The sequence below is a fragment of the Protopterus annectens genome, chromosome 1.part0 (assembly GCF_019279795.1).
Source record: "Protopterus annectens isolate FY-2018-M chromosome 1.part0, PAN1.0, whole genome shotgun sequence".
In the NCBI taxonomy this organism is placed as follows: domain Eukaryota; kingdom Metazoa; phylum Chordata; order Ceratodontiformes; family Protopteridae; genus Protopterus; species Protopterus annectens.
In genome coordinates, this window is record NC_056725.1 from 613922045 (window position 1) to 613934311 (window position 12267).

Sequence of the window (12267 nt, forward strand, 5' to 3'; positions counted from 1 at the left end):
AGGAGGAAGCTACTACAAGATAGAGCAAAATCCTTGAAAGGTAAGACACCTTTGATCATTATAAGTAAAAAACTAAGAGCTCTCATAAAATCATCCAAGGCAAATTTTGAGAGAAAAATCGCCAAGGACTCAAAAGACAATCATAAGGCCTTCTTTAGCTATGTTAGAAACCTAGGAGGAAACCCCCAGAAATGCTCAGAATTAGTTCAAAATGATGTGAAGATTACTGAACCTACACACATTGCCAACATACTGGCTGACAGGTTCAGTGCAAACCCCCACAAAAGGAGAGATTTCTATACCAGAGGATTGTGGCCACCCAAACATCTCCAACGCCCAGGTGAGAACTGCTCTCTCCAAGGCAAAAAACACAGCATCCATGTGACCGGATGGTGTCCCCGGCTGTGTGCTCCATGAACTCAATGAGGAATTAAACCCGCAGTTAGGACAGCTGTTTAATCTTAGCCTCACCTCAGGATACGCACCCAAGGAGTGGCGCACGGCGACTGTGGTCCCACTTCATAAGGGCGGTGCCTCCACCGACCCTGGAAATTACCGTCCCATTAGCTTGACAAGCCTTATCTGCAAAGCCATGGAGAGGATCATAATGGAACTCATAAATAAAGACATAGGAACTTGCAGACTTTGGATCCATCCCAGTTTGGCTTTGTCAAAGGCAGATCATGCCTCTTAAACTTGGTTGACTTTTTCGAAACAGTCACCAAGGCCATTGATGAGGGCAAGGCAGTCCATACAGCCTACCTCGACCTGGCAAAGGCCTTCGACACAATACCCCACTCAGGTATCATCGAAAAACTCATCGGCTTAAATGTAAACCCATACATCACAAGATGGGTTGCAAACTGGCTAAGTGACAGAACCCACAGGGTCAGAGTTGCTGGCGCCATGTCAGACTCAAAGCCTGTCACAAGTGGTGTCCCACAGGGCTCAGTCCTGGGACCACTCTTGTTCGGCATCTACTTTTCTGAAGTACATGCAAACACAGGAGGGTTATGGCTGACAAAGTTTGCAGATGACTGCAAACTGGGCTCCATAGTCGAAAACACATCTGACACAGATATCCTTCAGAAGGGCCTCACAGAAACGGATAACTGGTGCCAGAGCCATGGCCTAAAGTTAAACGCCAAGAAATGCATAGTCATACCCTTCGGGAAAAACAAGGTTACCCCTAGCTACCATATAGGTGGCAATCCACTGAGCACAGAAGAAGTCATCAGGGATCTGGGGACCCAGGTTGACAGTAACCTTTCGTTTAACACTCATGTTGCCAAAGTAGTTAGGAAAACCTTCTACATTGCCCACCTTATCATGAAGGGATTCACATCTAGATCTAGGGAGGTCATCGTCCCCCTGTACTCATCACTCATTAGACCTATGATTGAGTACAATGCCCCATTCGGAATGTATCTGACCCGACACCTGCAGCAGCTGGAAAGGCCCCAAATGTTACTCACCAAAAGGATAAAGGGTCTCAAAAATATGTCTTATGCTGCCAGACTGAAAGAACTCCAGCTCTATTCAGTCGCATACCGCTTGCTCAGAGGTGACCTATGCCTGACATATAAGGCCATGTCAAACCCAGATTTAATGAATATGCTTCACCTCAAAAAATCTAGATCCCTCAGAACCACAAGGGCGGGAGACTTAAACCTTGACACGGTTATTAATAGAACGTGCTGGAGGGACAGATTCATCACCCAGAGACTCCCTATGCTGTTGAACAAAATCCCGGTACATGTGAGGCAGAGCACCTCGCTGGCCTTGTTCAAGAGGAATCTTGACCAATGGATGGGAGATCGCAGATATACCCCAGGGATTACTTCAGTGTCACTGCTTGACAGAGGCACAGCAAAATAATAGGCATAGTTTTCTTCAAACTAAAGGGGTGGCGAAAGCCACATAACTATGGGCTAGGCTTATAAATGCCCTTGGGCAGATAGCCTAGTATGAACCTATGAACCTATAATACTAACATGTATCTGATGAATTCTGCTAAAAAATAACCCTCAAATATATTTTAAAAGCAAGACTAAGCCTCTCAAACATATATCATCAACCTCATACCACATTTAAAGTGCATATGAACTGACAGCCGTATGTCAACATCAGAAATAAACATTAGGAAAGACATTTGCCATTTAAAATGAACAAAATTCCTTTCAGGACTTATTGTACCCTACTCTATCATTTCTGATGACACTAAATCACTAGACATTCCAAAAAATACTTAAACACTTCTAGTTAATACAATGTCCTGCATTACCAAAAGAGCAAAATTCTAATTTATGTAATCTCATCATTTCTGCCCACTTGCAAACCTAGATTCCTCAGGAAACAAGAACTGATACCATTGCATTATTTATTTATTTGCATTTGTTTACAGGGATGGTCCAGCTGGGCCAGAAGTGCCCATTTACAGTGGAGCTATGGGGAGAAAAGCACCACATATAAGGCATTTCACATACAATACAGAATTTACATTAATAAAGACATTCAGTACATATTACTGGCAGCTTATACAACTGGTGAAAAAAATAGTACATAAGTAATCATTCTCAAATCAAAGATATTACTCAAGCAATACAGAGCATATACATGAGAACATTCCATATGAGTAGTTTTCAGCTAGCAACATTTATATAGGACACTTCATGCAGTGGGTGCAAAGCATATATAGTAATGGATCAGAGACTAGGTACTTAAAAGTTTCACACGTTTAGGAGGTGTAATAGCTGAGCGATAGTCTATATGAATCCTGTTGCAGGAATCAGCAAAGTCAGTGGATATTGTTGCAGATACAAGTAGTGGTATGATATTAAGGTAGGCTGCGAGAGTACCTGAATGCCTCGCCTGGTTCAATGGCAAGTCTATAAGGGTTAGGAAGAGAAGGAAGTAGACAGGAGGGATCAATGGTAGGACAATGAGGGTTAATATTAGAGGGAGGTGGACAGATTGGAGAGGCAGAGTAAGTAAAAAGACAGATGGATGTGAAAGGAGGATGCCAGAGTAGTAGAGTGGGGGTGAGAATAGTTGTGATGGCCGAAGTCAGGTTATATGAGATGTGTTGTTAGCACATGTGCACAGCCAAGATGAGGAGAGGTGTTGTTTCAGAGATGTCTTGAAGAGGGTTACTGAGCGGGTGGATCTAAGTGTTGGGTGGAAGGAGTTCCAAAGTTTTGTGATGGCAAAGGAGTAAAGCATCTGGTCAGTCGAAAGTCTGGGATTTTCTACATTTACAAGCAGTTGGTTGTTGGATCGGAGTGGTCTGGTAGGATGGTATAAATTAAATATAGAAGATAGAGCAGGGCACATGTATGGATTATGAATGAGTTTGTGAGCTGTAGTTAGTTGGATAAGGGTGAGATAGTTGGGGAGTTCAAGTCATTTTAAGTTGCGTAATGATAAGCAATGGTGGGATGAGTAGGACGCATTAGGTACAAACTTAGCAATTTTGTTGTTGCATTAGTGGGCAAGTAAACTATTAAACTAAACTCTCAGCTTTCCAGCATGATTTACAATCCACTTTAAACTCATTACAGTCATATCACAGAACAGAATGTAAACTACAAGCATTAAACATACCATTCCATTACAGCGTATTTCTACTAAGCGGGCCTTGTGCTTCCTTCCTAGTCGTCTGATCTTCTTGTAAGTATAGTAGTACTCCACACACTGTGACACTGTTTTAGACTTCACCTACAGAAAATAAATTATGCAAAATGTGACAAAGTGCATACAAACTACTGTATTTGTGTATGTCTAATTAGTACAAAAAATAAGTTATGTACTTACCATAATGTTCTATCTGTGTTTTCCATTTTCACTCTTCCTCAACATATGGGTTCGGATCCGACTCAGCTGTTACTATAGCTTGTGATCATCTACAAGCTCTTGAATCCCTCTCTTACCCACAATGCACCAACCACTAACATACTATGTTTGCTATTTTACAAAGGTAAAAGGACTACTATAAAGATCCTAACAGAGCATAGCATATCTGGGGCTCAGTAAGAAGGACAGTGGTGTCCTTATAGATACTTGTTCTTCCAGAAATTCACGATGAAAAAAAAAAAAAACAAAGGTTAGGGGTTGGAAGGTGGGGAGTTCAGGAAGAATGAAAATTTACAACAGAGATGGAACATTATGGTAAGTACATAACTTCTTTGTCTGATGTTGTCAATTTTCATTCTATCCTCAACTGTTGGGACAGAGTCCCCAGCTACCTAAATTCCCGGGTGGACCTTAAGGAAGGATATTCCTGAGCACAGTTGAGCCAAAGGTTTCTATTCCCTTCAAGAGACAAGATCCACTTATCCAATTTGTAATGAGTAGTAAAGTTATGAGGATTAGCCCAAGTTACAGTTGCACATGTGTTATCCATGGAAGCCCTAACAAGATACACTGAAGAAATTGCCATGTACCTAAATGGGCTTTTAAAGGTTTTGGTAAGGACGGACCCAACTTATTATACATAAAATATATACGCTCTGTCAGCCATCTGGCTAAAGTCACTTTTGTGACTTATTTTCCATTTTAGAATATGCAAAGAACATAAATAATTGATCTGTTTTTGTAATATCTTTCATTCTATGTAAGTAAAAACGTTAACTTTTTGTGGACATCTAATAAATGAAGCATATATTCTCGTTGTTTGCAAAATGTAGGAAAGAAGTCTGGTAGGTTAATGGACTGATTAACACCACCTTAGGAAGGAATGAGGCATTTGTACGTAATGTCACTCTATCCTTATGAAAAATCAAACAGGGAGGTTTAGAAGATAAAGCCTGAAGTTCTGAAATTCTTCTAGAAGAGGTAAGGGCCACTAGAAAGATAGTTTCCCAGGTGAGGAATTTAAGATCACATTTAACTGCTGGTTCAAAGGAGGGATAAATTAAGGCCTGCAGAACCAAATTTAAATCCCATGGTGAAGCAGGATCTTTATATGGTGGCCTCGATAGGAGGGTTCCTCTTATAAAGGCTTTACAAAGCTTAGATGAAGCCAAAGAAGATTTCTCAAATCCAGTATGGAAATTACAGATTGCTGCTAACTGAACTCTGATTGTTGAGGAAAGTACAGTTGTGTACACCTACCATAACTGTAGATGTTCGAGTGTCTTCACTGTTGCAGTCATAACTGTAGGGTACTCCTGCCGGCAGGCAGCCCGAGGTCGGCCAGAATATCAAAGTCTGGGTCTGGCGTCGGCTGTATCAGCAAGTACCCTGACGTCAGAACGCATGGGTATAAAGCTGACAGCCGATGCCATCTTCTCCAGCCTTTCTTGCCCCTGATGTCAGAAGCCCCCATAAAACCAAAAGGTGTCCCAAGGGAAACACAAATAGACCAGAAAGGTAGTGGAAAAGGAAACAAAGTAAGCAAAAAAGAAACAAGAGGGGTCTGGAGGGAGGGAAACACCGACTGCAACAGTGAAGACACTCGAACATCTACATTTATGGTAGGTGTACACAACTGTACTATGTTCTTTGTGTTTCACTGTTTCAGTCATAACTGTAGGGTAGAATCCCAAAGCTGAGAACACGGGAGGAGGTTATGAAGAAGAAGGAGCAGCTAGAAGACCCTGCAAAACAGCAGAGGCAAAGCCTGCCCTAGACTTAGAGTACAAAGGGAGGTTATAGTGCTTGGAAAAGGTATGCACAGAGCTCCAAGTGGCAGCCTCCAGAATGTCCTTAGTAGGAACTTCTCTGAGAAAGGCTGCTGAAGTGGCAGCTGCTCTAGTAGAATGAGTCCTGACAGTACCTGGAATCTGTTTTCCATAAAGAGAGTAACAATATCTTATTCTATGAGCAATCCATTTGGAAATAGTTTGCTTAGAAATAGCTTTACCTAGAGAACTGGAAGCAAATGAGATAAGCAATTGATCTGATTTTCTGAAATCTTTAGTTTTGTCCAGGTAAAAACGTAGTTGCCTGCGTACGTCCAATGAATGCAAAATCCTTTCCCCCTTATTTTGGGGTTTTGGGAAAAAGGTAGGAAGGTGAATAGTCTGATTTAGAGCCACTCTAGAAACAACCTTAGGCATAAAAGTAGGATTGGTCCTCAAGGAAACTCTGTCCTGATGAAAGATGAGGTATGGTTCCACGGCCATGAGGGCTTGCAACTCAGACACCCTTCTGGCAGAAGTCAAGGCCAACAAGATAGCTGTCTTCCAGGATAAGAACTTAATATCCGCAGAGGCAGCAGGCTCAAAAGGAGGCAAAGTAAGCTTTTCCAAGACATAGTTGAGATCCCAAGGAGGGACAGGAGGAGATCTAGGAGGTCTTAAATTCTTAGCTCCTCTCAGAAATTGTCTAACCAGCTGGTGGGAAAAAATGGGAGGATCACAATTGAAATGAGCCGAAATAGCTGAAGCATGAATCTTAATGGAAGAAAAGGAAAGACCTTTAATCAAAAGGTCTGAGAGATAAAGTAATATAGAGGGAATATCAGGTAAAAAAGGATCAGAACCATGATCCTGCATCCAAATACAAATTTTTTTCCATTTAGAAGCATAAGATTTCCTTGTACTAGGACGCCTAGCTTCCAAAAGAACATCCAAAACTTGCTTAGGAAGAGAAGAAGGGATCAATTGCCTTTGATGAGCCAAGCTGCCAGGCAGAGTCTTGATTTGAGAGTGAAATACCTGACCCTGATGCTGGGACAGTAGAGAATGGGTCAGAGGAAGACTCCAAGGGGGTTCCAAGCAAAGGTGCAGTAGAGTTGGATACCAAAACTGACGAGGCCAATTTGGAGCTATTAAAATGATCAGTCTGGGTTTGTCCAGCTTTATCTTTAGCAATACCCGAGGCAGAAGAGGAAGAGTTGGGAAGGCATATCCCGAAAGATTCCTCCAGCTGAAGGACAGGGCATCCACTTTCCAAGCTGTCTTGTGGAAGGACCTGGTGCAAAAGAGAGGCAACTGATGGTTGAGATGGGACGCAAACAGATCTATCTGAGGACAGCCTCAAATTGCAGTTATCTTGCTGAATAAGTTGGGGTCCAACATCCATTTGTGAGGATCCAAAATGTTTCTGCTTAGGCTGTCTGCTAAGAGATTTTGATTTCCTGGAATGAACTGTGTCTGAAGATCCAGATTCAAATTTAAGGCTGTGTCCCATAAAGTCATGGCAAGTCTGCAAAGGGGGTAAGAGTGAGAGCCCCCTTGCTTGTTTATGTACCACATGACTGTGGTATTGTCTGTTCGAATTAGCAGAGGTCCTGGCTTCAAAAGAGTCTGGAAGGCTAGAAGAGCATTTTGGACTGCCAACATTTCTTTCAAGTTGATGTGCCATAGAAGGTGTTTGTTTGTCCAAGAGCCCTGTTGGCACTTGTCTAGAAAATGAGCTCTCCAAGCATAATCTGAGGCGTCCGTGGTTATGATCTGAGTAGGTTGAGGAAGACGAAAGGGCTTCCCTTCGTTCAAAACACACGCCCTGGACCACCAAAGGAATTCCTTCTGGAGGCAGGGAATCAGTGGAATCATTGTATCCAGACTGTGGCAATGCTGAGACCATACACTCTTTAGGTACCATTGAAGTTTCCTCATGTGAAGCCTCGCATTTGGAATCAACAGGATGCAAGAGGCCATGTAGCCCAAAGCCTGCAGGAATTTCCTTGCAGTGAGCTGAGTCAAGGTTGCCAAGGTCTGGAAGATTGAAGCCACCTGTAACTGTTTTTCTGGAGTAAGGAAGGCCATCTGTAAACTTGTGTCTAGAAGAGCTCCCAAAAAGATCATTCGTTGAGAAGGAATCAAATGTGACTTTTTTGTGTTCACTGAGAATCCCAGTAGTAGGAGAAGACGTTGAACAAATTGCAGGTGTTGAAGTAAAAGGTCTTTGTTGTCTGCCTGAATTAGACAGTCGTCCAGATAGGGGTAAATCTGAATCCCCTGAAGTCTGCAGTAAGCTACTACTGGAGCCAGGCATTTGGTAAAAACTCTGGGCGCAGTAGATAAGCCAAATGGCAGTACAGAGAATTGAAAGTGTCTCGAGCCTGCCTTGAATCTGAGGTACTTTCTGCATTGTTGCCTTATGGGGACGTGTAAGTAGGCCTCTTTTAAGTCCAATGTTACCATCCAAGCATCTTGTGAGAGCATTGGGAGAAGTTGTTGAAGAGTAAGCATCTTGAATTTTGGAATTTCCAAAAAGGTGTTTAATATTGAGAGGTCCAGAATAGGTCTCCAGGAGTTTTGTTTTCTTGGGACCAGAAAAAGTCTTGAATAAAAACCTTTCCCCACCTCTAGAGGTGGAACAGGTTCTATGGCTCTTAAGGCTAATAAAGCGTCCACTTGATTTAAGGCCTCTGTCCATTGATGTTTTGGCAGATCTGGCCAGCCGGAAGGCCTTGGCAGAGTGTGAAAGTGGAATCTGTAGCCTTTCAAAATCACGTCTAACACCCATTTGTCCTGGGTAATGTGAGTCCAATTTTGGTAAAAAAGAGAAAGTTTTCCTCCGAGAGGGGCATCCAGGGAAGGAGGACCTGTAGCCCAACAGAGGGTGTCATTGAGTCTGCTTTCTTTGGGTTTGAGGTCTGTCTTCTCCCCTTCTAGGTGAAGAAGCAGTCCACTGTCTAGATCTGTAAGAGGCCTGAGCCTGCGCCCGACCTCTGGAGCGTCTATATCTTCCCCTTTGAGGCCTGTCAGAAGTGGGAAAAGACCAATTTTTGGAGGGCCAATTTCTAGAAAATCTAGGAGGCTGTACTTGCAAAAAATCTTTTACAGTCTGCATAGACTTGGCTTTTTCTTCCATCTTTGTAATAACCTCCTCAGCCTTAGATCCAAATAATACATCATGCTGAACAGGGGCATCTAGCAATTTAGCCTTAACTTGTTTAGGTAAATTCTGCTCACGAAGCCAAGCATGTCTCCTGATAACAGTACCAGAGGCAGCAGCCCTGCAGGAAGCCTCTAAGGCATCAAAACCACAATGTAAACTATGTTTGCTAACTTGTTCAGTTGCATGCAACACATCCTGTAATTCCTTGTCCTCAGCACATGCAGGAAAGGTAGAAAGCCTTTGTTTTAAAACAGATAAAAGAAACTGTTGATACTTAAACATGTGAAACTGGCAATTTAAAGCTCTAATAGAAAGGGTAGCTGAAGTATAAACCTTTTTGCCCCACCTGTCCAGGGCATGAGAATCCTTTTCAGAGGGGATAGGATTCTTAGAGGAGGCAGCCTTAGCAGCCTTGGAACCCTGCAAAATAGTTTCAGGATCAGCAGAAGGGTTCTTAAATAAGAATTGATGAGAATCAGGGACCCTGTAAAATCTATCAGGCTTAGAAGGAGCAGGCGGCATGGAATCAGGATTCAAGTTAGCTTCAGAGAAGGCATCATCCACAATGTCAAGTACAGGAGGAATAGCTAAAGGCTTGTGTTGAGGGAGAAGAAGAAATTCCCTAAGTCTCTTTTTGGAAGCAGAATAATCCTGACCTTCCCAATGAAAATGCTCCCTCATCTCATGCAAGGTTTCCCCAAAAGAGAAATCTTCAGGGGGAGAGGCAGAGGGAACAGAATCCTCTGCATCCGAATCCTCATAAGGAGGAAAAGAATAATCCTGATCAGAGGAAGAAACTGAAGATATAGAAGCCTGATCAGAGGAATCATAAGGGATATCCTGTCTAGGCCTTTTCTCAGGAGGAGGGTGAGAGCCCTTAATCATAGTTAATAAATCCTCAGCCATCCGTAGTAATTGCTTCTGAGTCTTAGGAGCTGAATCCGAAGAAGCTTGAGCAAAAAGTCTGGGTTTAACAGGAGTCTTTGACTTAGCCTTTGTCTTTGCGGAAATAGACCCCCTCAGAAGCCGGTACCTGCACAGTGGTTCCGGACCCATCTGAAGGAGCGACGTCCGAAGGTCCTGTAGCAGACAAATTACTAGGCCTAGATGGCTCCCCATGGGAGTCCGTGTCGGCCATCAGTTCTGAAGTGGCGGACGACAGGGGCTGCAAAAGCGCCTCACTGACGACCGCCGAACCCGAAGCTGGCTCCGGCTGCAAAGTATCCTGTTTGGACCTCGGAGGCCTGTCCTTGTCTTTGCGTTTCTTCTGCATTCCGGTAGTCGGTAAAGTATCCGACGACATCCTATAATTAAATCGTCTACTGAAGTAATTCAAGGCCCAATCGTACCTATGCTTGATAGTGCGAGAATTAAACCTGGCACAGAACCGACAGCAAGAAACGTCGTGGTCAGGGCCTAAGCAAGGTAGACAGTAAGAGTGGAAATCTTTATGAGGTATTTGTTTTCCACACGATACACAATTATTAACTTTTTCTGACATCGGAGGAGCAAGAAAAGGTTTCAACGGGTACTTAGCTTTGAGAAGAGAAGTAGAAAACTTTGGACCGACGACAATTACACCACGTTGCCTTGAAAACGCCAACCAACAACTAGCGAACTGCTTTGCACCGCACGGCAAGAAAGACTGGAGAAGACGGCGTCGGCTGTCAGCTTTATACCCATGCGTTCTGACGTCAGGGTACTTGCTGATACAGCCGACGCTGGACCCAGACTTTGATATTCTGGCCGACCTCGGGCTGCCTGCCGGCAGGAGTACCCTACAGTTATGACTGCAACAGTGAAACACGAAGAACATCTAGCTCTCTCATTAAAAAATGATGCCAAAAATTTGAGAACACTTGGTATAGGGGCTGAAAAGGGATCAATGTGTTTCTGCTGTGCCCAAAAAATGAACCTTTTTTTTACTTCTGTAAAGTTTTCTTGTAGAGGCCTTATGGGAAAACAAAAGTATCTTGTGGACAGGGGAAGACAGCATCAGTTGTGTGGCTATTAAAGCAATTGCAGAAACCATGCTGTAAGCTTGCGGTTTGAGATATCCAGATAAATCCTACCTTTTCAGTGAGACAGGAGGTCTGGAATCAGTTACAGAATTGAAGGTCGGTAAAGCAGATGAGGCCAAAGGTAGGGGAACCAAATCTGTTGAGGCCAGTAAGGTACAATGAGGATTTTTTGCTCTTCAACCAAGCAGCTTTCTAGAGTTATTTTGGAATTAGGGGAGTTGGGAAGTAAGCAGTGAGCAGACCGGGGGACCAATCGTGGAGTACAGCGTCCCTCGGTGATTCCCCCAATGGAGAGATTAAGGCTAAGAAGCTACTGCACTTGCTGTTTAGTGGGGATGAAAAATGATTGCAGCAAGGCTGGCCCCATTGATGGAAAATCATATCTGCCACTGTCCTGTTGAGAGACCACTTGTGAGGTAGTAGAATGGACCTGCTCAGTTTGTCTACTATCACGTTGGACTTCCCTGGAATGTGTGCTGCTATCAGAAAGCAGATGGAGGAAATCACCCACTGCCACACTCTGAGGGTTTCTTAACACAAGGGATAAGACCTGGTTACCCCTTGTTAGTTGATGTACAAAACTACCAACATGTTGTCTATCTGGATCACAAACGTCCTATAAGGGAGAGAGTTCTTGGAATGCCTGCAACACTAAAAGCACTGATCTCATTTCTAGAACACGGATATGCTTGATGGTCTCTTCGAGGGACCAAGTATCTTGTTCTGTCTTTCCCAGGAAGTGCCCCCCCAACCAATGTGGAAAGCATCCATGGTCACTACAGCCTTGTGCGGAGGGAGGATGAAAGGACGGCCTTGCAGAACCTGATCTGACTGAATCTACCAACAAAGGTATCTCCTGCATGCCTGAGTGATTCTCATTTTTGCTGACATATGACAGAGAACTGATCACTGTGTCACTAACATCCATCAAAGAATCCTCATGCAAAATCTTGCTAAAGGAACTGGAATTACGGCCACTGACATTGACCCTAAGGCTTTTAGTATCAAACGAGCTGAAATTTTGATACTGCAAATTATTTCTGACCTGGAACCTAATGAGCAGCACTCAGAAAACAGGAAGAGAAACTGTCACTGATGTTGTGTTAAATATCACTCCTATGAATTCCAGTCTGAGTTGGTTGTAACTATGACTCATTATAATTGATGGTTATTCCCAGCTGGGAACAAATCCAGAGTACCTGATTCCTTGCTTTTATTAGTAGATGCTTGATCAGGGTGGTAAACAGCCAGTCGTCAAAGTATGGAAACATTTGGAATCCCTGCAGTATGAGGTGAGCTGCTATCACTGCCATGCATTTGATGAATATCCAGGGGGATGTAGTGAGGCCAAAGGGCAGTGTTCTGAACTGATAGTGACCGGATCCCAGCCGGAAGCGTAAGTACCTTCTGGACTGTCTGTTTATTTTTATGTGATAGTATGCATCCTGAAGGTCTA

The 12267-nt window shown here is 43.3% G+C and overlaps 1 protein-coding gene across 1 annotated transcript in view; it reads right to left on the reverse strand.

Annotated features, from left to right (window-relative positions):
• TRERF1 (transcriptional regulating factor 1) overlaps nt 1–12267 on the reverse strand; it is a 1546663-nt gene that overhangs the window by 359420 nt on the left and 1174976 nt on the right. The window contains exon 11 of the mRNA XM_044060332.1: nt 3604–3717. Coding sequence (XP_043916267.1) covers nt 3604–3717 — 114 coding nt within the window. The remainder of the gene's footprint in view (nt 1–3603; nt 3718–12267) is intronic.